Raw genomic sequence first — 24,626 nt, 5'->3', positions numbered from 1 at the left:
TAAACTACGGAAAATCAGAGCAAAAGCCACTGGACTGTGGAACATTCTACAAGCTTACAAGTCTTGTTAGGTGTTTCTCAATCCTAAAGCAGTTCTTTGGGTCTGCAATTCCCCCCTATTAAGGGTTGGTAGAGGGAAGGGCTCTGGTAAGGAAAGGAGAAAGTTAGAGTAGAGGGAAAAGGTCAAGCTGTGAAGTTCTAGGTAAATCAACCTAGGGCTTTGGAGCTTGTGTGAGGAGTAGCAGGCAAATAAGGCAGATTTCCTTCCCAAATGCAGATGCCATTTCCTTTTACCAACCTACCTTCATCCCTTCCTATCTCCCTTCCTTCTTTCTTTTAGTAGAGGTCTTTATTATCTCTTTAAAAGAGAGACCAAAGCTCAGCTCTGAGTTATGGGTAGTGATAGGAATTGAACCTTATAACCTCAGGCATGAAAGCCTTTTGCATAGCCATTATGCTGTCTCCCCAGCCTTTCTTTTAGCTTTTACTTGTCTAAGCTTTGCACTAGACAAGGCACAATTGCGCCCACTTTGGGGATATGCATGGCATCCCAGGTGGACCTGGGGTGGGGGGCAGCAGGCATCTGGGCCCTTGGAGGGAGGTGTGGGTGGAGGAGGCCTACTGCCATTCTTGGTATGGTTGTCTCTGCATGAGCAGAGCGACATCTGGCTTCACTCTGTGCAGCTTATAAGGCCTGGTGTGAACTTTGTTTATGCAAGAGCAGCATAAAAGGAACAAATCCACCCAGCACTGGGGCTGTTGCCATTTGAGACCTTTTGCATACATTTTTCAAATGATAATTCACTCCCCCCCCAACTCCTTTCCTCACCCCACCCCCTAGTCCGATTTATTGAAAAAGACACCTTATATGGTAATATTGCTAACACACTGTCAGCTGGCCTTTTTAGGGACGCTGTTTAAAGAAGATCCGCCTCTGGGGTTTTATATTGCTCTGGTATTTATGCCAAAGACACACCAGCCCTCAGTCACTGAGAGAAGGCCCTCTCGAACACTTGGTGAGTATACTGCAGCATGGCTTCCTTTCTGGGGCTGCCTGGCCCCTGGGATGCTTCCAGATTGGCTTGACTTCTGTGACGCTGGCCCAGGTCACATGTTAGGGTCCTCAGGGGGCAGTGGTTCCTGCAAAACATTGCCTGCCTGCCTGCCTGCCTGCCTGCCCTCCTGGAAGAGGCATTTGTGGTCATGGGGCATTCTGGGGCTGGGGCAATCCTCTAAGTGGTTACTGGTGTGCTAGCATAGGTACAGTCTCTGCTAAGTCTGCTCACCATGAACCAATGTAGACTCATACCTGATCTTCTCTGCCATGGCTCAGAATGTCTGGGAGGCTGTTTAAGACTAAGTCTTCCCAGGACATTTGAATTCAAATCCCACAATGGTCCCAGTGTTCATGAGTCTTTTGCTGGGAGATGGGAATGAATTTTCTGCAGCCCTCCCAAGTGTCTTGCTGTGCTGTTTGGTTGGGGAAAATGGAGGAAAGGGGTTCCTCAGTTCTCAAAGTTTTCTCTACAGGATGGAGACCCTCTAGGGTGGGGTAGAAGCAAATGATGTATGGCATCCTGAAGTTTGAGAGTTGAAAGGAAAGTGAGAGCCAGCTAATTCATTCTCCTCAGATGGGAATACCAAGACCCAGACAAGTTAAACAACTTGTCCAAAAGACAATCCCAGCCATGAAGCCAGATGGAAGTAAAAGTAGTAATTGTTATTGACAACTTTGTTGTAAAGATAAAATGAAATGATAATCCTATATAGTGCTCAGTCTGATGTTGTCAGGGCCTGGAGACTCAAACTAAGAATCTCCAGGAGGGCTTGCTTATTTTAAAACACAGATTTCCTGCACCACACCCCAGTTTCTGATTTGATGAGCTGGGGGTTCTGTGTGTGGGAGTGGGAGGTGGGGGGCTGATCATCTGCATTCCTCATAAGTACCTTTCTGCTGATAAGGAACCACACCTTGCAGAAGAAGGGTGGGCCCAAGTGCTTACTTTGATTATTTGAACAGATTTGGACTTTGATGTTAGCCCTTGAGTTGAAAAGACAGAGCTTCCTATGACAGAGAGGAGTGGGTGCTGGAGAAACTGCTTAGATAGAATCTTCCTGGTAGGTTTGAGAAACCAAGTATAACACTTTCACCTTAAGGCTTGATTTCTTTGCTCTTTCCCTTTGTTCATTCCACCAACATTTCTCTAGTACTTATAATGTGACAGGCACTGAATTTGCCCCTTAGTGAGCACTTCTGCAGTCACTGAGAGAGACTGGGGATGAAAAACTTGAGAGCCCTGGAGTAAAACAATGTAAGACAGGTATAAAGCTCAGGGGAAGCCCAGGAGTTATCAGGGAAGGCTTCCAGGAGGAAAGGGTACCTGATCTAGGCTCTGCAATAAGATTACTCCTGGTATAGAGGAAACATAGCTTTTAGAATTCTAATTGCTTCAACTGAACTGAGATTTCAAGGCAGGAAACAGGGAAGGCTAAGATGAGAGGGATGAGTGAGGTCAGATAAGCAGGGTTTTATACATAAAAGGATTGAGCAGTGAGGGACCACAGTTGGGTGATGGCAAGACATGTGCCCTTAGAAGGGACTGCTCTGGCAGTCGAATGGACTGGACTAGATCAGGAGCACTGTAGTAGTATAAAACTGTCCTAATTCAATGGTGTGGAATGACATAGAAGTAAAATTAAGGGAGTCGGGCTGTAGCGCAACGGGTTAAGCGCAGGTGGCGCAAAGCACAAGGACCGGCATAAGGATCGCGGTTCGAACCCCGGCTCCCCACCTGCAGGGGAGTCGCTTCACAGGCGGTGAAGCAGGTCTGCAGGTGTCTATCTTTCTCTCCCCCTCCCTGTCTTCCCCTCCTCTCTCCATTTCTCTCTGTCCTATCCAACAACGACAACAACAATAATAACTACAACAATAAAACAACAAGGGCAGCAAAAGGGAATAAACAAAATAAATATTTTAAAAAAAATAAAAATTAAAAAAAAAAAAAAGAAGTAAAATTAAGAGGACCTGGGGATTGATTGGGAGGGAAGAGGACAGAGTCAGGGTGTGGGCATGGGCTCCAGTCACGTGGTGTTATATTCTGAAGTTTCAGTCTACTTAGAGAATGCTGAAGCAGTCCTGGAAAGGGAGATGACGTGCTGATCCTGGGCTGGAACTGAGCCTGGGAAGTAAACGAGAGGCCCAGGAGAAGGTAAAAGATCAGGCCCAAACAGCAGATTCCTGAGACTCAGAAGTTATTACCAACCAGAGGTTTTAAATGTAATTCATATTTATCAACCAAGTCAAAGTATCCTGAAGTTAATTAATTGATTATATTTGTTTGTTTGTTTTGGTTGGTTGATTGGTTTTTTGTTTGTTTGTGTTTTTGCCTCCAGGGTTATCGATGGGGCTTGGTGCCTACACTATGAATCCACTGCCCCAGTGGCCATTTTTTTCATCTTTTTTTTTTTCCATTGTTGTTGTTGTTGCTGCTATTCTTGTTAGAACAGAGAGAAACTGAGAGGGGGGAGGGAAGCGAGAGGGGGAGAGAAAGCACCCCCCCCCCCCACCGCAGGTGTGGAGCCTGAGGTTTGAACCGGGATCCTTGTGCTTTGCACTATATGCACATAACCCAGTGTGCTACTGCCTGGCCCCTTGAAGGTGTTTTTTTTTTTTTTTAATGAAATTATTTCTTGCTGAACCCTATATGTGATGCAGATTCTGAAAAGGCAAAAGATTTATGTCATCTGAAGAGAAACCAGAATACTGGGATGAAAATTCTAATAGGCAGCTACTGATATATTATTTGAAGCCCTCACTTCAAAATATGTCCCTAACTGATGTTTGGTGTCTCATGACTAAAGAGACCTTCCTTTCATGGCTTGAATTTTCTACTAACATGAAAATGTCTTTAGGAACTGTCATAAGTACAAACTTTAATAACCAATGGTTTATGAAATTAATCCTTCCGTTCCTCCCAGTATGTAAAACTTAACCCTACGAGTATGTGTTAATGGTGAAAACTAAGAGAGATAATAAGAATGACTACTTTTGCAGACTTTGACAACAGGGGTTAGCAAACGTTTTTTCTATAAAAGGTCAGAGAGTAACTATTTTAGACTTTGTGAAAGATAGTAAATATTTCAGACATTGTGGGCCTCAAATCTTTATTGCTGATTCCTGAAAATTGGTAGAGTCGAATAGTTGCAATTGCATTTATAGACACTGAAATGTGAATTTCATATAATTTTCTTGGGTTATAGAATATTATTTTTTTTGCTTTTTTTCTTTTCTTTTCTTTTCTTTTTTTTTTGCCACTACCAGGGTAATTTTGGGGTTTCGATGCCTGGACAACAAATCCACTGCTCCAAGTTTTTTTTATTTAACAAGGCAGAAACTGAGAGGAGAGAGGAAGACAGGGAGGAACAAAGACAGAGAGACACCTCCACTACGTCTTCACTACTTGTGAAGCTTCTCCACTACAAATAGGGACCAGGGGCTTGAACCCAGGTCCTTGTGCATAGTAATGTGGACACTCAACCAGGTAGGTCACTACATGGACTTTTCTTTTTTTGCCTCTAACCATTTCTTTTAATGTCAAAACCAGGCTTACTTTGCAGGCCTTAATCTGTCAACCTTAATTTTCATTTGCTCCATCATCCCGAGAGATAGCTATCATTGTTTCCATTTCATAGCTGAAGCAACTGAAGTCCAGAGAGCAAGACACAGGGCTGAGACACTAGAAAGAAGATGTCCTAACAGAGAAGGGCAAAGAAAGGAGAGATGGAAGGAACTCTGAAGCTTAAACTTATTTCTGGGGTGGGGGTAGATAGCATATGGTTATGCAAAGAGAGTCTCATGCCTGAGACTCCGAAGTCTCAGGTTCAGTCCCCCATACCACCATAAACCAGAGCTGGGAGGGAAAAAAATTAACTTATTTCCTGGCAGAGGAGAGTTTAGCATCTCTGTCTCATTACTTGCTTGGGGTTAGCCAGGAAGGTGAATGAGTGAAGAAATTCTTTGCGCTCATTATGTCTTTGGGATTTTGGCCACCTTTTGGGACGGGGGTGGGGGGTAAGGAGGAGGGAACACTGTGTTTCCAGTTCTGTGAAATCCTCAATGAAGCCCAGATGTAGGAGTTGCTGAAAAAAACAGAACAATTCACTTGGCTTTCCGCAAGTGCAAATCGGCTGTGACCCCAGGAAACCACAGTGACTTTGGTTAGGCTTCAGCTAACACGCTCAAGTCTAGCCACAAATTACCAGCAAGCAGCTGTGGATGGTTTAGAATTTCTCCTGGCAGTGACATTCAGGAGTGTGTGACTCCCTGCTAAAAATCTCCCATCCTAGGCCAGCCAGGGGCCCCTGTGGAACCTTGACTCCAAGCCCATAGCCCCAATCCTGCCTTTGCCTCCCTCACTTCTCATTTGGTTCTGTCTTGCAGAGAGCAGATTTAAATCCACTGAAAGTGCTACAGAATGGTGTGTTGACAGCTTAAAGTCGTTTTGTGGCTTCTTTCAACTGCTGCTTGGGAAACAAAGTCCAACACTCTTTTTCTTTGTGTATGTGGGAGGGGAGCCCCAGGGAAGACAAAAGGGTTTATTGAAAAGCCAGACAGGCTTGAACTATAAATCACACAGAAAAGGGGACAGAGAGGACCCTTGAGAGAGGGTCACAGGGTATAGCTTTGAGACTTGGTTGTCTTCTAGCTTTAGAGGTTCCTTCCCCCTCCAGGTACACCACCTGCTATAACAGGGAAGCAGAATTGTTTGTTGGACAGCCTGTGCAGAAAAAACTGTTCCCTGTGGTCCCAAATCAGGTCCTGGTGATTGTGCTGTCATGAGACTTCATTGTAGGAACTCTCATATGCCAGAGCACTTCAGACCATGTATGGGAGGCCTACTCTGGTAATGGAATTATCAGTCACCTTTTTTTTTTTTTTTTTTTGCCTCCAGGGTTTATCACTGGGGGTTGGTGTCAGCACTATACATTCACTGCTCCTGGTAGCCATTTTTTCCATTTTATTGGTTAGGACAGAGAGAAATTGAGAAGAGAAAAGGAGAGAGAAAGACACCTGCAGACCTGCTTTGCTCACCTGAGGCTCAAACCCTGAACCTTGTGTGCTTGCACTTTGTACTATGTGCACTTAACCCAGTGCACCACTGCCCCATCCCTCAGCCAACATTTATAGAGCATCAACTACCTGCTAAACAAGTGAGCTAGAAGAGGCTATAAACATAAACCTAGAGGTGGTCCTGCCACAGGAGGGATAAACAGCTCATAGAAAAGAACACTGACCCTTTTGTCTTAGAACATTGGCAGCCAACAGGAGAGGGGGATGGTGGGTTGAGAAAAAACACCAAACATGGAGAAGTTATGGCAGTTTCACTAAGGTGGTGAGGAGGGTGCATACACAGGTTTTTGGAGTTTGTCCTGAGTTGATGCTGGTGCTGCTGCTTCCCCACAGAACTGGAGTTGGTTCTTTCTCACCTCAGAGACTTGGTGTCCAGATCTGCAGAGTAGAACCAAAAACATCTTCCCTCAAGAATCTTGTGAAGATTAAATGAATAATGTATATGACAAGCCACTATTTAAAAAATTATTTATAAAAAAGGAAACACTGACAAAACCATAGGATAAGAGGGGTACAACTCCACATAATTCCCACCACCAGAACTCCATATCTAATCCCCTCCCCTGATAGCCTTCCTATTCTTTAACACTCTGGGAGTATGAACCCAAGGTCATTGTGGGATGCAGAAGGTGGAAGTCTGGCTTTTGTAATAGCTTCCCCGCTGAACATGGGCGTTGACAGGTTGATCCATACTCCTAGGCTGCCCCTCTCTTTCCCTAGTGGGGAAGGGCTCTGGGGAAGCAGAGCTCCAGGACACATTGGTGGGGTTGTCTGTCCAGAAAAGTCTGGTTGGCATCATGCTAGCATCTGGAACCTGGCAGTTGAAAAGAGAGTTAACAGGAGTCAGGTGATAGATAGCACAACGGGTTAAGCGCAGGTGGCACAATGCACAAGAACTGGCATAAGAATCCCAGTTGAAGCCCCCAGCTCCCCACCTACAGGGGAGTCGCTTCACAAGCGGTGAAGCAGGTCTACAAGTGTCTTTCTCTCCCCCCTCTCTGTCTTCCCCTCCTCTCTCCACTTCTCTCTTTCCTATCTAATAACAACAACAATAATGACAACAGTAAGACAACAAGGGCAACCAAAGGGAATAAATAAATAAATATTTAAAGAGAGAGTGTTAACATACAAAGCCAAACAAGTTGTTGACCAATCATGGACCTTAGGGCTGGGATAGTGCAGATGAAGAGTTGCGGGGGGGGGGGGGGGGTCCTCCATTTTGTAGAAAGCTAGTAGACATATTTTAGTTATATTCCAAAGGGCTTGTGGCTATACTAGTTTTTTTTTTTTCTTTTTTTCCCCTGAGACTGAAATCTGATATGCAGGTGGATCCAAGTTATTGTCTGGGGAGATGATGTCATGACTTGAAAAAGGACCAGAAAGCTGGATCAGGGAAGAGAGTAGCTCCCTAATATGGGGAAGGGGTATAAATATTGTTGACTGTAAACCCCATTGATTTGATATGATCTGGAGCCCATATTCTGGCTAGGAGCCTATATGACCTCTGCATCCCTGTTGATCTGAGCTCACATCCTGTGGTCATGAGTAGGAACATTCCAAGCTGCCCCAATATGGACCCATCTTCCTCGGGTGTAGCATAGAGTATGTTGTCCATCCTCCCTTTGTAGGATGGAACATTCTCTACCATTGTTGATCCAACTTCAGGGTAAGGCCCTATGGGGGCCCACAAAGGGGTCTATTGTGTTGTCCCTCATAGAAATGATGGTAACAATAGAGGAATTTATTCCAGGTCTAGGACCATCATATCTGTTTGGGAATCTCAGGACTCCCCGATTAGACCCCCAGCTGATAGGGCAAGCCACCATTTTTTAAAACTTTTTTTATATTTATTTATTTTCCCTTTTGTTCCCCTTGTTTTTTTATTGTTGTTGTAGTTATTATTGTTGTTGTTATTAATGTCATTATTGTTGGATAAGACAGAGAGAAATGGAGAGAGGAGGGGAAGACAGAGAGGGGAGAGAGAGATAGACACCTGTAGACCTGCTTCACCACCTATGAAGCAACTCCTCTGCAGGTGGGGAGCCAGGGGCTCAAACCGGGATCCTTCTGCCAGTCTTTGCGCTTTGCGCCACCTGCGGTTAACCTGCTGTGTTACCACTGCCTGACTTCCCTTGCAAGACACCATTTTTTAAATTTTGTTTTTCTTTAAGCCACCAATTTTTTTAAATTAAAAATACATTACCAAAAATGGAAATAGAACATCCTGCTGTGTTTCACCTAACAAAGCACAATTTCTGTTGTGTTAATTATTCTGTCTTCTCCGATGTATGCAGGTTTCTAGTAACTAGTTTACAAACCAATGTGTTATTCATGAATAATTTTGAACATTAGGCTGTTTCTGATTTAGGTAACTTTGTTTACTTATTTGTTTAGCTGTCTTTACATAGATAGGGCATCATGTATGCATAATTTCAGTGCTTTGGTCCACTTTTGTCATTCAAATGGGGATAGAGAGGAGAGAGGAAGAGAGACACTTTATCTCCAGAGATTCCTTCTGTGCTATGGCACCTCCCATATGGTACTGGGGTTTGAGCTTGGGCTGTGTGCATAGGAAGGCACTTGCCCTACCTAGTGAGCTCTCTCTCTAGTCGCTGCTTTAGCTAATTTCAAACAAAGCTACATTTACCTGGCTCTTGGCCAGATTACTCACTCACCCTTCTGTTTCTCAAGAATAAATTCCTAGGAGTGTTTTTGTGTAAAGAAAAGTTTACCATCATCATCATCATTGCTGAGATAGAGAAACAAAGTAACAACCCACCTTTTTATGTGATACTAGGGATCAAACCCAGGGCCTTACATGTGTAAGATAGGAACTTTTGCAAGGGTACATCATCAACCCAGATACACACATTGTAAAGACTAGATCTTTTCTTTCTTTTTTTTTTTTTTTCCTTTCTCTCTCTCTGTTTCTTTCTTTTTTTAAAGATATTTTCTAATTACCCTTCTGAAAACTAGTATAAGTTTGTCACTTGTCCACTATGAGTGTGAGCCCACTTTCCCACTTTTCCTAGCAAGGGTGACCTCAAGAACCAGACACAGTATTTCAGCCAGAATTGAGGCCACAGTACACACTGTGAGTGTCCACAAGACCTCAGGTTCTGTTCACAGATGCTGTACAAGAGCATTCACACTTTAGTTGCTAGGTTCACATGCAAAACCTCATATTTACCCAGTTGAACATAATCTTGTTAGGTTTAGCTCATTTTTCTTTGCTGCTGCTTCTTTTTATTTATTTATTTATTTATTTGGAAAGAACCAGGAGTGAATATATCACTGCATCCAGGTTAAACTTGACCCATTAATTAACACCTTTCAGCCACAGTAACTCAGGAAGCTATGTAGATCTGACTTTTGTCTTACCTTTAGTTAAATATCTGATAATTTAGATCTTTGAGTACCTCCAAATTGTGTTTATGAGTTTTTCTAGTTTAAGAGTGTCCATTTCCCCACAGTTTTGCAAATACTTTTTCTAACACTTTGGATCTTAACAACAATGTGAAATGATTTTAATTTATTTGTACTTCTCTGAAAATTAGTGAAGTTGAACATCTATTTTTTTATAATTTGTGGATATTTTTGTTTCCTTTTCTAATAATTATCTATTAGTAGTCTCTCTCTCTCTCTCTCTCTCTCTCTAGGTTACTTCCTTCCTATTGATCTGTAAGAGCTACTTATATGTAATAAAAAATAACCCTTTACTATGTGTCTTGTAAAATTTTTCACCACCTTCCTTAACTTTCCTGTTTTTTAACCATTTGGTTAAAGCTTTATTGCCACTTCATGTCTTTAAAGGGCTAGTATATTTGTTTGCTAGGATTGTCTTAGAAATGTACCACAGACTGGATGACTTAAACATAAGTTTACTTTCTTATAATTCTGGAGGTGAGAAGTTCAATATGAAGGTGTCAATAGGTTTGGGGTCTTCTGTGATCTTTCTCCTTTGCCATTACTATGTCTTCACATGGTCTTCTTTCTGTGCATGTCTGTGTCCTAATTTCTTTGTTATAAAGACATCCATCCATCCTTTTGAATTTGTCACTTTAGCCCCTAGTCATATTGGATTAATGACTTAATTTTACCTTAATTACCTCTCTAAAAATTCTTTCCTCACATCCAGCCACATTCTGAGACCCTGAATTTTGAGGAGGGAACAATTCTACTTACCAGAGTAGAGGGAAGAAGCACAAATACTAGAAAGAGGGGTCAGGTGCACAGCTGTCCCTCCAAGAACTGGTTCCTCATCGTAAGTGGAATCAGACCCCAAAGTCAAGAAGACTGTTTTCAACAAGATTTTGACAAATTACTGACTAGTTGTCTTCCTCCTCAACCCTCAAGGTGCTCCAGCCTCTGGTTCACTCAGCTACACTCATCATGTGTGAAGAGGAGACAACTGCACTTGTGTGTGACAATGGCTCTGGCCTGTGCAAGGCTGGCTTCGCAGGAGATGATGCACCACGAGCTGTCTTTCCATCCATTGTGGGTCGTCCTCGCCACCAGGTGTGTGTTATCTGGACCCAAAGCCTTGAACCCCTAGGAATAAACACTATGTTGTAGAAACTGTGATGGTCTCTCTCACTCTCTCTCTCTCTCTCTCTCTCTCTCTATCTCTCTCTCTCTATCTCTCTCCCTCTCCCTCCCTCCCTCCCTCACTCCTTCCCTCTGTCTCTCTCTAGAGAAAAAGGAGTATATGGATGGGTACTGTTCTCTCTCAGAAAGTTACACAAAGAGAGACAAGCCTAGAAGAAATTCTCTATCAGGGCCAAGTGGTGGTGCACCTGTTTGAGCACACATGTTATGATGCACAAGGACCTGGGTTCAAGTCCCCAGTCCCCCCCTGCAGAAGGAAAGCTTCACGGATGGTGAAACAGTGATGCAGGTGTTTGTCTCTCTCCCTCTCTATCTCCCCTTCCTCCTGATTTCTGGCTATCTCAATCAAATTAATAAAGATAATTTAAAAAAATTAAAAGAAAGAAATTCTCCATCGTCTCTCCCTATCACCTCCACATCCACTGGTATCTGTTTGAGTTTTGTCTTCTGAGCTGTCAGCCTAGGGTGAATGGAACTTGTCTGTCTTCCTCCTCCAGAGACCCTCCAATGTCTGACTCTATTTAATGGAGACCTCAGTCAGTTCATGTCTCCTTCCTTCTCTTTTGCCCTGCAGGGTGTAATGGTAGGAATGGGCCAGAAAGACAGCTACGTGGGGGATGAGGCCCAGAGCAAGCGAGGGATCCTAACTCTCAAATACCCCATTGAGCATGGCATTATCACCAACTGGGATGACATGGAAAAGGTACCTTTCGACTCCCCTTTCAATGTGTTTATTTTAATAATGCAGTATCCCTCACGCCTCTATATCCTGCCATCTTATCCTCCATAATGTTTCTGCATCCTTCTTTCCTTCCTGTCCATCCCTTCACCCATTCTCCACCCTCCTAACTGCTAATTGAAGATTATAATGCCTTTTGGGCTGATTTCTTTTTCTCCTACCTCACTCGGCTCATTCTTTATGCTGAGGCAAAGCTTATCTTTCTAAAACCAGATCAGATCCTGTCACTCTCCTCCCTGGGAGTCTTCAGTAGCTCTTCATTAACCAAAGGTAGGTTCCTAACTCCCTGTCTGCCATTGGATGACCTGGCTTTGTCTAATTCCCAGTTTCATCCTTTCATGTGGTTTTTCAGTCCAGCCCAGTACTTATCCCTTTTAAAATGCTACTGCTGCCTCCAGAGAGAGACAAATAGCTCTCTCTCCTTTTTGATGTCTCTATCCTGACCTTATACAGGTGCACTGATGCTTTGTTACTATGATGATTTTCTAATGAAATTTTCAAGTGGGAACCTCTAGGGGGTTCTAAAAGCTGTGTGTGTGTGTGTGTGTGTGTGTGTGTGTGTAAGAAAATGTATGAGCAGTCAATTTTTAAATGGTGGTCTGTGTGATAACAAAATCATGTATGCAAAATGCTAATAGAGCTTTCCAAATACTCTTTTTATAAATTCTGCTGACAGTGTCTGAGGGTTCTTGATTCTGCTGCGATGGCCTTTTTGAAATATAATAGAGGGCTTATTGAACAGACTGAGATTGGGATGAAAAATGCTGGTTTGAAATCTGTAACTCATATATACTTTTCTCTAAAGCCTTGATTCAGTCATTTAGTTATGAGATAAATAGATAAAATAGAATTATTTTTGCTTCACACAGTGGAGTGGTTGAAAGCACAGATTCTGCAATTTGTGACAAAGAGGTCTTAGTGCAAACCTCTCCCCTAAGCCTCAGATTCCTCACTTACGGAACTAAAAATACTCTTCTCACCAATTTGCTTTGGAGTTTGAATTAGATAAGCATTTAATATAATCTCAAGGCTTGGAATATACTAAATGCTGAGTAAATGACATTTTGTTCACAGATATCTATCAATATCTAATAAAAAATATAGTAAGCAAAATTTATATTCAACAAACAAACAAAAAATGGGACCAGGTAGTGGTACACCCAATTAATCACACATAGTACTAAGCACAAGTACTGATGATCTGGATTCATGCCCCCAGCTCCCACCTGCAGGGGGAATGCTTCACAAGGGGTGAAGCAGGTCTTCAGGTGTCTATCCTTCTCTCTCCTTTTCTATCTCCCCCTCCTCTCTTTGTCCTACCTAATAAAATGGAAAAAATAAATATTAAGAAAAAAAGAATAGGAAAGCTATCAGGGTAGGGGTGGGATGCGGAGTTCTGGTGGTGGAAATTGTGTGGAATTATACCCCTCTTATCCTATGGTTTTGTTAGGTTTTTTTTATATAAATAAATTTTAAAAAAGATAAAATTTTTTGGGAGTCGGGTGCTAGCACAGTGGGTTAAGCACATGTGGCACAAAGGACAAGGACCAGCCTAAGGATCCCGATTTGAGCCCCCGGCTCCCCACCTGCCAGGGAGTCGCTCCACAGGCGGTGAAGCAGGTCTGCAGGTGTCTATCTTTCTCTCCCTCTCTCTGTCTTCCCCTCCTTTCTCCATTTCTCTCTGTCCTATCTAAAAACAATGACATCAATAACTACAACAACAACAACAAAAAAGGACAACAAAAGGGAAAATAAATAAATATGAGAAAAAATTTTAACAAGAGGGAAAATTCAGTGGAAATTATTAACCCACTAAATATATTAGCTGTCTCTCTCCCTCTCTATATCCTCCTCCCCTCTCAATTTCTCTCTGTCCTAATATATATAGTCAGGGGGCCTGACCGGGTCGTGGCGCACCAGGCTAAGCACACATAGTATGAAGTGCAAGGATCCTGGTCCAAGCCCCCGTTCCCCCACCTGCAGGGGGGTCACTTCACAAGTGGTGAAGCAGGTCTGCAGGTGTCTCTCTGTCTCTTTCCTTCTCTCTTTCCCTCCACTCTTAGTTTCTCTCTGTCCTAAAAAATGAAAATATAAAAAAAAAATAAATATATTAGCTCCAGGTCTGAGTCCTATCCTATGGATAAGATATATAGTCTGTGGATACCAGTTAGAAATTTTCAGTACTGACAGGTCTCCTGTTCAGGTTCAACTCACTTGGAGCATATCATGTCATACCTCTCTCCCCAAGCTTGGGCATGTCAGTCAGAATTTTCCAGAGAATGAGAATCTGCTAGTCTCATTTGACTTTTGCTCAAACCAGATCTGGCACCACTCCTTCTACAACGAGCTGCGGGTAGCCCCTGAAGAGCACCCTACACTGCTCACAGAAGCACCCCTAAATCCCAAGGCCAATAGGGAGAAGATGACCCAGGTAAGAGGCCAGCAAAACTTTGTCACTGGCAAAAGGGCACAACATGGGTGCTTGGTCAGACTCTTTCTCTCCTTCATGCATTAATTCAACAGAACCCTTATGGACTTGCTATGTATGCGAGACCTTATGGGAAGTGGGAGGGGAGTAAACAGGCACATTCTCAAACCTCAGAAAGACTGCTAAGCATCATATGGGCCAAAAACTGTTCTGTGAATTTTTCCAAATACTCTTTTATTCTGTATTGCTCTTTCAGATCATGTTTGAGACCTTTAATGTCCCTGCCATGTACGTTGCCATTCAAGCTGTGCTCTCCCTTTATGCCTCTGGCCGTACAACAGGTGAGTGGATTGGTTATCTATTCCCTTTCTGGCTTCAAAAATGTTATGCAGAGATTCAAAATCAGATAATCACAGGGACAGTCAAAGTCCAGGAAAACCTTGCTCAGGAATAGAAAAGGGAAGCCTGGGAGGTGGCATCATGGATAAGGAATAGAAAAGGAGGGTAGACCCCTGTGGAATGCAGATAGGTGCCTACCTTATACAGTTGGGAAAATGGTCATGTGAACAAGCCATAAGTGTTTCCTTCAGCAAGGCCCATTTCCCTTAGGGTAGTCAGTGCAGGATTTTACATATGTGTTATATCGGTACAGGGATGTTTCTGCTTATGGAGCAGCATGGGCAGAACCTGTGATGGTAGATGTGTAAAAATGTGATCTTGCTATAGAAAAATATTCTGCAAAAATTGTTTCCCCATCAATTACGATGTGGCAGTTGGGTTGGGAGAGATGTCTTATTATATTGAGAAAGCTTAATTCCTTTCATGGTTTATTAAAAATGTCATCAATAGAGCATGATCATTTCCTTTTCAAACTGAAAAGTTTATACAGTCCTTCCAGAGTTAACATTCTAATTGCTTGTGTATATGGGTAGTTTGATGTTTGAAGGGTGTGTAAATTATCCAGTGTCATGGTTCGGGAGGTGGCACAGTGGATAAAGCATCGGACTCTCAAGCATGAGGTCCTGAGTTCAGTCCCCAGCAGCACATGTACCAGAGTGATGTCTGGTTCTTTCTCTTTCTCCTCCTATCTTTTTCATTGATAAATAAATAAAATCTAAAAAAAAAAATTATCCAGTGTCACTTAAGAAATGGGCAATCTAGATACAAATTGATGTGTAGTTCATTGTCATGACAGTGCTTCAAGGAATAAATGAGGGAAATTTTACTTATTTACAGAATATTAATTAATTAATTAATTTTTTTTATTGCCACCAAGGTCTGTATTGGGACTCAGTGCTGACACTATGAATCCATCACTCCCAGCAGTCATTTTTGCCTTTTACTCATTTTGTTTTATTTCTTTCTATTATACTTAGTAGGATAGAGAGAAGTTGAGAGGGGAAGGGAGATAGGGAGAGGGAAAGACAGACACCTGCATTCGTGAAGTGCCCTGCTGCAGGTGGGTATGGGAGTGGGCATTGAACCCAGGTCCTTGCGCTTGGTAATATCTGCTTAATCAGGTGTGCCATTGAGCTCCTTTACAGAATATTTATATTTTATTTGTTTTTCAGAAGGGCCCCAGTATCAGAATGGGGCGGGGGGAGGACTCTTAGACTATAGTGAGTTTCCAAACATTTGGAAACAAATGTTTTAGGGGATGGGCCCAAGCATCTGTACTTCATTTTGCTTTATTTCTGGAATTTTTATAAAGTACTTCAAACATTTAAGATGCTCTTAATTTAAAGCCTAGAAAAACTTGGGAGAGCAATAGTATAGGTGTTTCTCTTTCTCTTCCTTTTTGTTCCACCCTCCCCCTCACTTTGTTTCTCTATGTCTTTATCAGAATAAAGGAGAGAAAAAGAAAAAGTGCCCACCAGGATTGGTGGGCTCATCAGGTAGGCATTGAGCCCCAGTGATAACCTTGATGGAAAAAAAAAGTTAGAATAATTACTTTAGAGAAATTCAAGTCTCATATTTTCATAACCATACAGCTTAATTTGAGAGGATGAATTGATATACACATAAAAGATGATTGATTATTCTCATAGTGGGTGAATTTTCTCAGCTGCTAAAGAAAAACAATGATAATTAGGGAGTCTGGTGGTAGCACACCCAGTTAAGCGCACATAGTAGAAAGCGCAAGGACCCGCTCAAGGATCTTGGGTCAAACCCCCCGCTCCTCACCTGCTGGGGGATGCGGTGGAGGGGGGGTTGATTCAAAAGCGGTGAAGCAGGTCTGCAGGTGTCTCTTTGCCTCTTTCCTTCTCTATCTCCCCCTCCAACTCTCGGTTTTTCTCTGTCCTATCCAATAAAATAAAAAAGAAAAGAAAAGAAGGCGCCTCCAGGAGCAGTAGATTTGTAATGCCAGCTCCAAGTTGTGGCAATAACTCTGGAGGCATATATATATATTAACTGAAGATTTGGTAACTGGCTCCAGAAACAAACATGTGAAAGACAAGAAAAATTTTTGTAAGTTTTTTAAGTTTTTATAAAAGTTTTTAAAGTTTTTATAAATCCTCTCTGCCCGTAGGCATTGTCCTGGATTCAGGGGATGGTGTCACGCACAACGTCCCCATCTATGAGGGCTATGCGCTGCCTCATGCCATCATGCGCCTTGACCTGGCTGGCCGTGACCTCACAGACTACCTCATGAAGATCCTCACAGAGAGAGGCTATTCCTTTGTGACCACAGGTATCCAGATCCTTTTTCTGATTCTGATGAGCTCAGAACTAAATCTGATCTAGAAGTTCTCGGGACTGATGAGAAATCTATGACCCCCATATCCTCAAACTAGGGTAGATGGAGAGGCCCTAGGCTGCTGCTGGGCCTCTGATCAAAGACAAACAGTTCAGGTAGACTGATTTTTAAGGGGAGGTTCCCAAGCTTAGGTCTACTTATCCTAAGAACAGTGGACTTAGCTCTCCTTTAACTGATTTTTTACAGCATTTCCTCCTTCCCCAGGGACCTGGTACCTCTGTCCCACTTCACACAAATCAGACCTTTTTTTTTTTTATGGGGCTGAATGGTAGTAAACATCTAGTAGTAGTCACTATCTGAGGGTACTTATGGTTAGTCTGAGGACAAATGGAATAAATAAATGTGAATTTCTAAGGTGGAGGCACCTTGTCTTTATATGTACCCACACAGCCCTCCAAGAAAGAGGTATTTTAGGTAAGGACCTTCTTAGAGTCTATATCTAGACCAGAAATATGTTCTGCAAAGCCCTCAAAAAGACCTACAGCTTTGTCAGGACAAAGTGATGAGAGGAGAACAATCCAAGAAAAGGCTCACTTGAGAATCAAGATTCTGACTACCACTTTAGAAGGAAGAATGACAACATTAATATTCATCCTGAGGCTGAATCCAAAGTAAAATTAAGAAGGAGGTTTCAAGAAAATCAAAATGGAACAGTAAAACTAACAAGCTGATTACTTAGTTTCTATTGTTTTTACTCCTAGCCGAGCGAGAAATTGTGCGAGACATCAAAGAGAAGCTGTGTTATGTGGCCCTGGATTTCGAGAATGAGATGGCCACTGCAGCCTCCTCTTCCTCCCTGGAGAAGAGCTATGAACTGCCAGATGGACAGGTCATCACCATTGGCAATGAGCGCTTCCGCTGCCCTGAGACCCTATTCCAGCCTTCTTTTATTGGTGAGGTGCAATCCACAGTCCCTTCTAATCATGAGGGCAGGTAGAGGGGTAATGAAGGATAGAAAGAGGGCAGGGGTAGATAGCATAATGGTTATACAAGGATACTATCATGCCTGAGGCTCCAAGGTCCCAGGTTCAGTCTCCCACACCAGAGCTGAGCAGTGCCCTGGTTAAAAAAAAAAAAATAAGGGGGGGGGGAAGGATGACAGACACCAGAAATCATGGACACTGCTGATGGTCTGTTCATGCCCCAGAGCTTTCCAGTAAGGACCAAAAATATATAAACAACAGAACTAGGCAAAATTTAGTTTTAAATAAGAATGTAAGGAATTAAGGTAACAGAAAATCAGCCTAGGGAACAGAACACAAAATTGAAAGCAATACTTTTTGGATCACTCAACATTTAGGGCACAGAGACTGAAATCTATAATACTAATTGGTTTGGGAAGCAGACTTGGTTTTCAATCTCAAATTGCCCTTTTAATTCCTGTCACCTTGAAGGTAAGCTATCTTCTTCAAATCTGCTTCTCATCTATAAGGTGGAAATAATGATAGTAACTATTAGTAGGGTTGTAACAGGATTGAATAAGGCAATATTTAGTATAAGGACAACTACTGTCCTGAGGAATATATAAGAAGATATTGGGTTTGGGAGTCGGGCAGTAGTGCAGCGGGTTAAGCACAGGTGGCACAAAGCACGAGGGCTGGTGTAAGGATCTCAGTTCGAGCCCCGGCTCCCCACCTGAAGGGGAGTTGCTTCACAAGTGGTGAAGCAGGTCTGCGGGTGTCTATCTTTCTCTCCCCCTCTCTGTCTTCCCCTCCTCTCTTGATTTCTCTCTGTCCTATCCAACAACAACGACATCAATAATAATTACTACAACAATAAAACAAGGGCAACAAAAGGGAATAAATAAATATAAATTTTTTTTTAAAAAAGAGGTTGGGTTCATATATAAATGTTGACCCACAATGTAGTGAGAAATAGCAAATGGGACAAAGTACTATGAGCCAAAAGTTCAGGGAAGGCTTCTTAGAGAAAATAAATATTTAGGCAGAACCTTGAAGAATAAGTATCATGCTATGGCATCTAGCGATGGAAGGAGAGCATGGAATGGTATGCAAGGTCAATGAAATGATACAAGTAAAAGCAAGGAGAATGGTCATATTCTACTTAGGACATGATGGAAAAGTTCTGTGTGTTTGTACATAGGAGCAATTGGAGAGAGTCGCTGGATCATAAAAACAGAATGGGGATTCATCATATCGGCAGCTGAGATCCCCTAGAAGTTTTCAGACAATAGAGTAGAAAAGTCAGGTTTACCGGATCCTTGCGTGGGTCCTTGCACTTTGTATTATGTGCTTAACCACCCAGCCCCTTAACAGGGCTCATTTTGAGGAGTTGCAATACTTTTTGACAACATACATGTGTACATGACTAGGCATGAACTAAAAAGTCCTTTCTTTAGCTACTAGAGTCCGATTTCTTGAAATACCATGATCATGTAATTTTCCAGTTTCATAATGAATGGTACAAATGTAATGTGGCATTGATGTAATGTGATACTATGAATTGGGCTTTCATTACAGTAAATGAAAATTTTATTTATGTGAAATACAAAAATATGCATTTTATTTTTGAAATCTGAATAAAAGGGAGCATTTTCATATTAATGAAAGAAAGAAAAGTTGGGTTTGTACTTTAGGAAGACTCTTATCTGCTATATGGAATTCTGGCACATGGAAAAAAGACTGGCAGTGGGGGAGCCAAATATGTGGATACGGGCTGACTTGGTATGCAGAACCTTTCACAGTAGAAGATTTTGATGCCACGTGAAGATAGCTAGGAAAGTGAGGATTGTCAAAGATGACAAGATGGGCATATGCATATAGTGGAATATTGTTTAGCAATAAAAAAAAACAAGTACTGACACATGTTATAACATGGGTAAACCTTGAAAATTTATGCTAAGTCAGAGAAGTCTGGCACAAAAGGTCATATTTGTATGATTCCACTTAACAGAATATTGAGAAAATATAAATTCATAGAGAAATAAAGTAGATTAGTGGTTGCCTAGAGTTGAGGAAGACAAAATGGAGAATGCTTGCTAATAGGTATGGCTTTTAAAGAACATTTCATTTATTCATATTATAGAGGAGAGATGAGAGAGAGAGAATGAGAACCAGAGTATCACTCTTACACATGTGATACCAGGGACTGAACTTGAAACCTCATGCTTCCAAGTCTAACAGTCTACCTACTGCACTACCTCCTAGGCTATAGGTTTTATAGGTATAGGTTTTCCTTGAAGGTGTTAAAAATGTTCTAAAATTAGACTGTGGTGGTTATAAATCCATTCTAGAAGTAAGTCACACAATTCTGAATGTTAGATATTACTGAACTGTATGCTTTAAAGGGGGTGAATATTATAGTTCATGAATTATGTCTCAGTAAAGTTATGGAAAAAAATGGATATAGTGAAATGGGTCTTTTAAAAATATGCCTCAGGGGGTTGGGCAGTAGTGCGGCGGGTTAAACGTATATGGCCCAAAGCTCAAGGACCCGTCGGTATAAGGATCCCAGTTTGAGCCCCTGGCTCCCCATCTGCAGGGGAATCGCTTCACGGTCAATGAAGCAAGTCTGGTGTCTATCTTTCTCTCCCCCTCTCTGTCTTCACCTCCTCTCTCCATTTTTCTCTGTCCCATCCAACAACGATGACATCAATAACAACAACAATAATAACTACAACAACAATTTTTAAAAAGGGGGAGGCAACAAGAGGGGGAAAATATGCCTCAGACAACAACTGAAGGATCAGTCAGGACAGGAGAAACTAAAGGCAGGTTTATCACTATATTGGGGATCTGACCTTATAGTCCATTTGGGAAAAGGACTGTACTGCATTAACTGCAACAACAGAAGGCTCACTGAGGAGCTGAAGGTATAGGTTTGTTTTTCTTTTCTTTTCTTTTCTTTTCTTTTCTTTTCTTTTCTTTTCTTTTCTTTTCTTTTCTTTTCTTTTTTCTTCTCTTCTCTTTTCTTCTCTTTTCTTTTCTTTTCTTTTCTTTTTCTTTGCCTCCAGGGTTATCGCTGGGGCTTGGGTGCCAGCACTACGAATCTGCTGATCTTGGAGGCCATTTTTTTTCCCTTTTGTGCCCTTGTTGTTCATTGTTGCTATTATTATTGTTGTTGTTACTGCTGCTGCTGCTGTTATGAATAAGACAGAGAGAAATCGAGAAAGCAGGGGAAGACAGAGGGGGAGAGAAAGATAGACACCTGCAGACCTGCTTCACTGCTTGTGGAGTGACCCCCCTGCAGGTGGGGAGCCGGGGGCTTGAACCGGGATCCGTAAGCCAGTCCTTATGCTTCTACGCGTGCACTTAACCCACTTCACCTGGCCCCCTGGAGGTGTAGGTTTTTATGAAGTGATGGGTCTTGACTTATGTACTGTAACCTCCACTAGGCATGGAGTCTGCTGGAATTCATGAAACAACCTACAATTCCATCATGAAGTGTGACATTGATATCCGCAAGGATTTATATGCCAACAATGTTCTCTCTGGGGGTACCACCATGTATCCTGGCATTGCTGATAGGATGCAGAAGGAGATCACAGCCCTGGCCCCCAGTACCATGAAGATTAAGGTGAGTCTTGTCCTAGTCCCCCTCATTCAGTTCTTTGTACAAAGACTTGGGAAATGCTCAGAGTCAGGCTACCATATCCATAGCTCAGTAGTCTCCTTTTAGCATCCCCCTGACTTAAGACAAATTTCATTTTAGGGAATTATGGTTCCTTGGGTATTGATGAACTGGAGACATGTTTAGTATGGGCTCTCAAGCAATCACAAGGATGCCATGTTTAAAAAAAAAAAAGAGTTGAGTTGAAAGAATTTGGGATGGGCCAGAGAGATAGTTTACTGTGTATGGAACTTGTTGTGCCATGAGAGCAAGCCTGGGAGCAAGACTTTTTACCAGGACTGTGTGTCAGGGTATCATACCTAGCCCCACTCCCAGATTCTAGTTCAACAGGCCTGTGGTGCCCCAATCAATAACAATGATGGGTAAACACTGACAGTTTAATGAAAATTCTAGTTTAGAAGCTACTGCTCTGAGTTTAACAACATGTGCCAGTCTACAAGGAATTATCTATTTAGTAGATATAATCCATGAAAGAAGTGCTTAGCTAAGGTAAGAGGAGGGGAAAGGGGTTCCCTATTGATGAAATAGAATGCATGTATAAATACCTTTTGCTGCCAAATTGGATGTTAGGATTTGTGCAGAAGTGTTGGGGAATATGAGGCAAGTTTCAAATCCATGGGAGGAGAAATGTAGGTGGTGCTGGGACTGAGATTTAGGGCCTAAGACATCTTAGAGTTTTCTCAAAGTCAGAACTGTCCAGAAATAAAGTGTATTACCTTGGGTGGAGGGGGGAGTGACTGTGAATGCTTGAGATATCTGTTCAAGAAGTATCCAGATGATTTTTGTCTGCCTCGGTAATATCATTTCCACTGACCTGAAAATAACCTGCACAGTAGGTTATGTCCCTTGCCATTTATACAGCCCAAATTCAAGCCCTGACAGTTTGGTGCTAAGGAAAGCTGTTTCTCCACCTCTCTATGTGGAATTTAAAAAAAAGAATGAGAAGTTGACCTGAGAGAGGAGAAACTGCATGTGAAAGGCCCTTGTGCTACAGAAAAAGAGAGAAAGGAAGAAAAAGAGAGGAAAGAAAAGAATTGGTTACATTTTTTTCTTATTCTGATATTCCATAATCTTTGCAATTTGGGAAATGTGAAGCATTATTCTAAGAAGACAAAAAAATTATTTCAGTGCCTGCTATTTCCTAACACTGAATCCTTAGACATTCAGAGAGTGGGACATTAGTTAATGAGTCACAGTGCATCTGAATCCACTTTTTGGTGGAGTTCAAAGTTATTTGACATGACAACTAATTGACTTCTAAAGGCTAAGCACCATGTGGTAATTCATGAATTAATTTGAGAACTTCTCAGATACACATAGCAGATAAAGTTCAAGACAGGGTCTGAGTAACAAAGGAAGACTGAGGAACAAAGGAAGTTCAATCCAAGTTGCTCATATATTCAAATTCCTGGCAAGAACAAACAGCACTGACCCTTATAGATGTATGTATTAGTCACTTACTGCTGAGTAACTATCAAATCTCAAGACATATGACAAATAAGCATGTATTGCTCATGCATTTTCTGGGAGTCAGCTGATTCATGTTGGGTTTGACTAGGCATCTCTGCAAGTCCAGTTAGCTCAGATAAGGTCCCCCCAAGTAGAACTATAGAGCCCAGGTTGAAGGACCAGTAGCTGCTTCAGGGGAGTTCTTATAAGAACAGAGGTATAAAAAAGCATGCCTGAAAAACATTTCAAAACCCTGGTTTTTAATTTTTATTTTGTTGTTGTTGTTGTTGTTGTTTTGTCTCCTTATATACCATTTGTCAAAACAAATAAGGTACCCAATTCAAAGTCACAGGGTGGAACAGTGCACTTTTCCCATGGAGGGTTTGGGAGATCAGGGAGTGAAGATTTGAATAATAAATCACAAGGTTTACTCTCACCTTTCTGGAAGCTGTTCTTTTTCAGGAGAGCCCAGCATTATAGTGAAACAATTCCTGAGTCACCTTTCCTATTCCATGAGGACTAATGCACACCTTTGTTGTTTTTTGTTTGTTTGCTTGTTTGTTTACAGATTATTGCTCCCCCAGAGAGGAAGTACTCAGTCTGGATTGGAGGCTCCATCCTGGCCTCTCTTTCTACCTTCCAGCAGATGTGGATCAGCAAGCCTGAGTATGATGAGGCAGGGCCCTCCATTGTCCACAGGAAGTGCTTCTAAAGTCAGAACAAAGTCTCTGGGGATCTTTTGGAGACTGTTCTGTTACCTGTCATGAAACATTAAAACCTACAAGCTTTACTTCTCTGTGTGAGGTTCTTTTTTGCTTGTTTTCTCTTCCAAGGGCTGTGTCTCATAATGAGCTAAGGACTTTTTCCACACTTTTCTCACAGTGACTCTGTGAGGTAGGTACTATTATTATCTTCCTATGACAGATGAGAAAAGTGAGGTGCAGAAAAGTTATGGACTTGCTGAAGACCACACAAACCAAAATTAAAATTTCAAGTATTTCTGACTCTAGAGTTAGTACTCTGCCTGTATCATCTTGTTTCCCTTTCTTTGGACATGAATAAGAATGAGGACTAGACGGCTTTTTTTTTTTTTTAGGGCTATAAGAAATAATGATTTTCAGAGATGTAAACCTCTGAACTCAAGGATAATACACAGAGAATATGAACAGAAACACAAGACTATAGGGCAGGGCATATAAGTGGTTCAAAGCCAGTGTTACCAAGTTAGGTGAAGGAAGGCTCAAGGTCCTTTAATCATTGAAAACTGGATTGTATTTAGTCCCAGAAACTAATCAAGAAATTTGTAGCACTCTTGGGTGGGGGAGATAGCATAATTGTTGTGCAGAAGGCTCTCATGCATAAGGCTCCAAAGTCTGAGGTTCAATCTTCCACACCACCATAAGCCAGAGATGAGCAGTGCTCTGGTTACTCTCTCTGCATCTATCTCTCATTAAAATAAAACAAATAAAATATAAAAAATAAATTTATTGCATTCTTAGAAATTGCCTTTTCTGGAAAAAAAAAAAAGAACATTTTTCCTTTGTTCCTCTTCCTCTCTTCTCTTTCCTCTCCTTCCTTTTTTCCTCTCACTACGTCTTTCTTACTCCCTGTTTAATTCTGCATTTACTGAATTGGGGACACCTAGAACTCCTGAGTAAGACCTCATGGGATTTATGTACCTCACAATATTCTTGGCCATAAGCATTTCACTGCATAAAGAGGGAGACAAATACAAACATAAAAAAAAAAAAAAAAAAAAAAAAAAGACAATCATTTGTGGTGAAATAGAAGTACCTACACAGGATGTTAGGGCGATCTGGCTGCGACAACTGTCACCCCATTAATCACCAGGGTTGATTCGGCTGATCTTGCTGATAGGCTGGTGTCCCCTTCCTCCCTCACGCTCCATGTGCGTCCTCCAGGAG

The 24,626-nt window shown here is 41.9% G+C and overlaps 1 protein-coding gene across 1 annotated transcript; it reads left to right on the top strand.

The window, feature by feature from the left end:
• Nucleotides 1-862: 862 nt before the first annotated feature.
• ACTG2 (actin gamma 2, smooth muscle) lies at nt 863-23,491 on the top strand. The gene is made up of 9 exons (XM_007518944.2): nt 863-1,015; nt 10,486-10,647; nt 11,312-11,440; nt 13,797-13,907; nt 14,161-14,245; nt 16,435-16,596; nt 17,364-17,555; nt 21,017-21,198; nt 23,270-23,491. Exons 2-9 carry the CDS (start codon nt 10,522-10,524, stop codon nt 23,411-23,413), a joined length of 1,131 nt encoding a protein of 376 aa, XP_007519006.1. The 5' UTR covers nt 863-1,015; nt 10,486-10,521; the 3' UTR covers nt 23,414-23,491.
• Nucleotides 23,492-24,626: the final 1,135 nt, after the last annotated feature.

The sequence above is a fragment of the Erinaceus europaeus genome, chromosome 3 (genome assembly GCF_950295315.1).
Source record: "Erinaceus europaeus chromosome 3, mEriEur2.1, whole genome shotgun sequence".
In the NCBI taxonomy this organism is placed as follows: Eukaryota; Metazoa; Chordata; class Mammalia; order Eulipotyphla; family Erinaceidae; genus Erinaceus; species Erinaceus europaeus.
Note: the sequence above shows the minus strand (reverse complement) of the source record. Positions and strands in the feature narration are given on the sequence as shown.

What these genes read in the sequence shown, in the direction of transcription:
- ACTG2 (XM_007518944.2), top strand. Translation starts at nt 10,522, where the DNA reads ATGTGTGAAGAGGAGACAACTGCACTTGTGTGTGACAATGGCTCTGGC. An exon ending in CTATTCCTTTGTGACCACAG is followed by an intron (nt 16,597 to 17,363) that starts GTATCCAGATCC and finishes TTTTACTCCTAG; the next exon opens with CCGAGCGAGAAATTGTGCGA. An exon ending in CCAGTACCATGAAGATTAAG is followed by an intron (nt 21,199 to 23,269) that starts GTGAGTCTTGTC and finishes GTTTGTTTACAG; the next exon opens with ATTATTGCTCCCCCAGAGAG.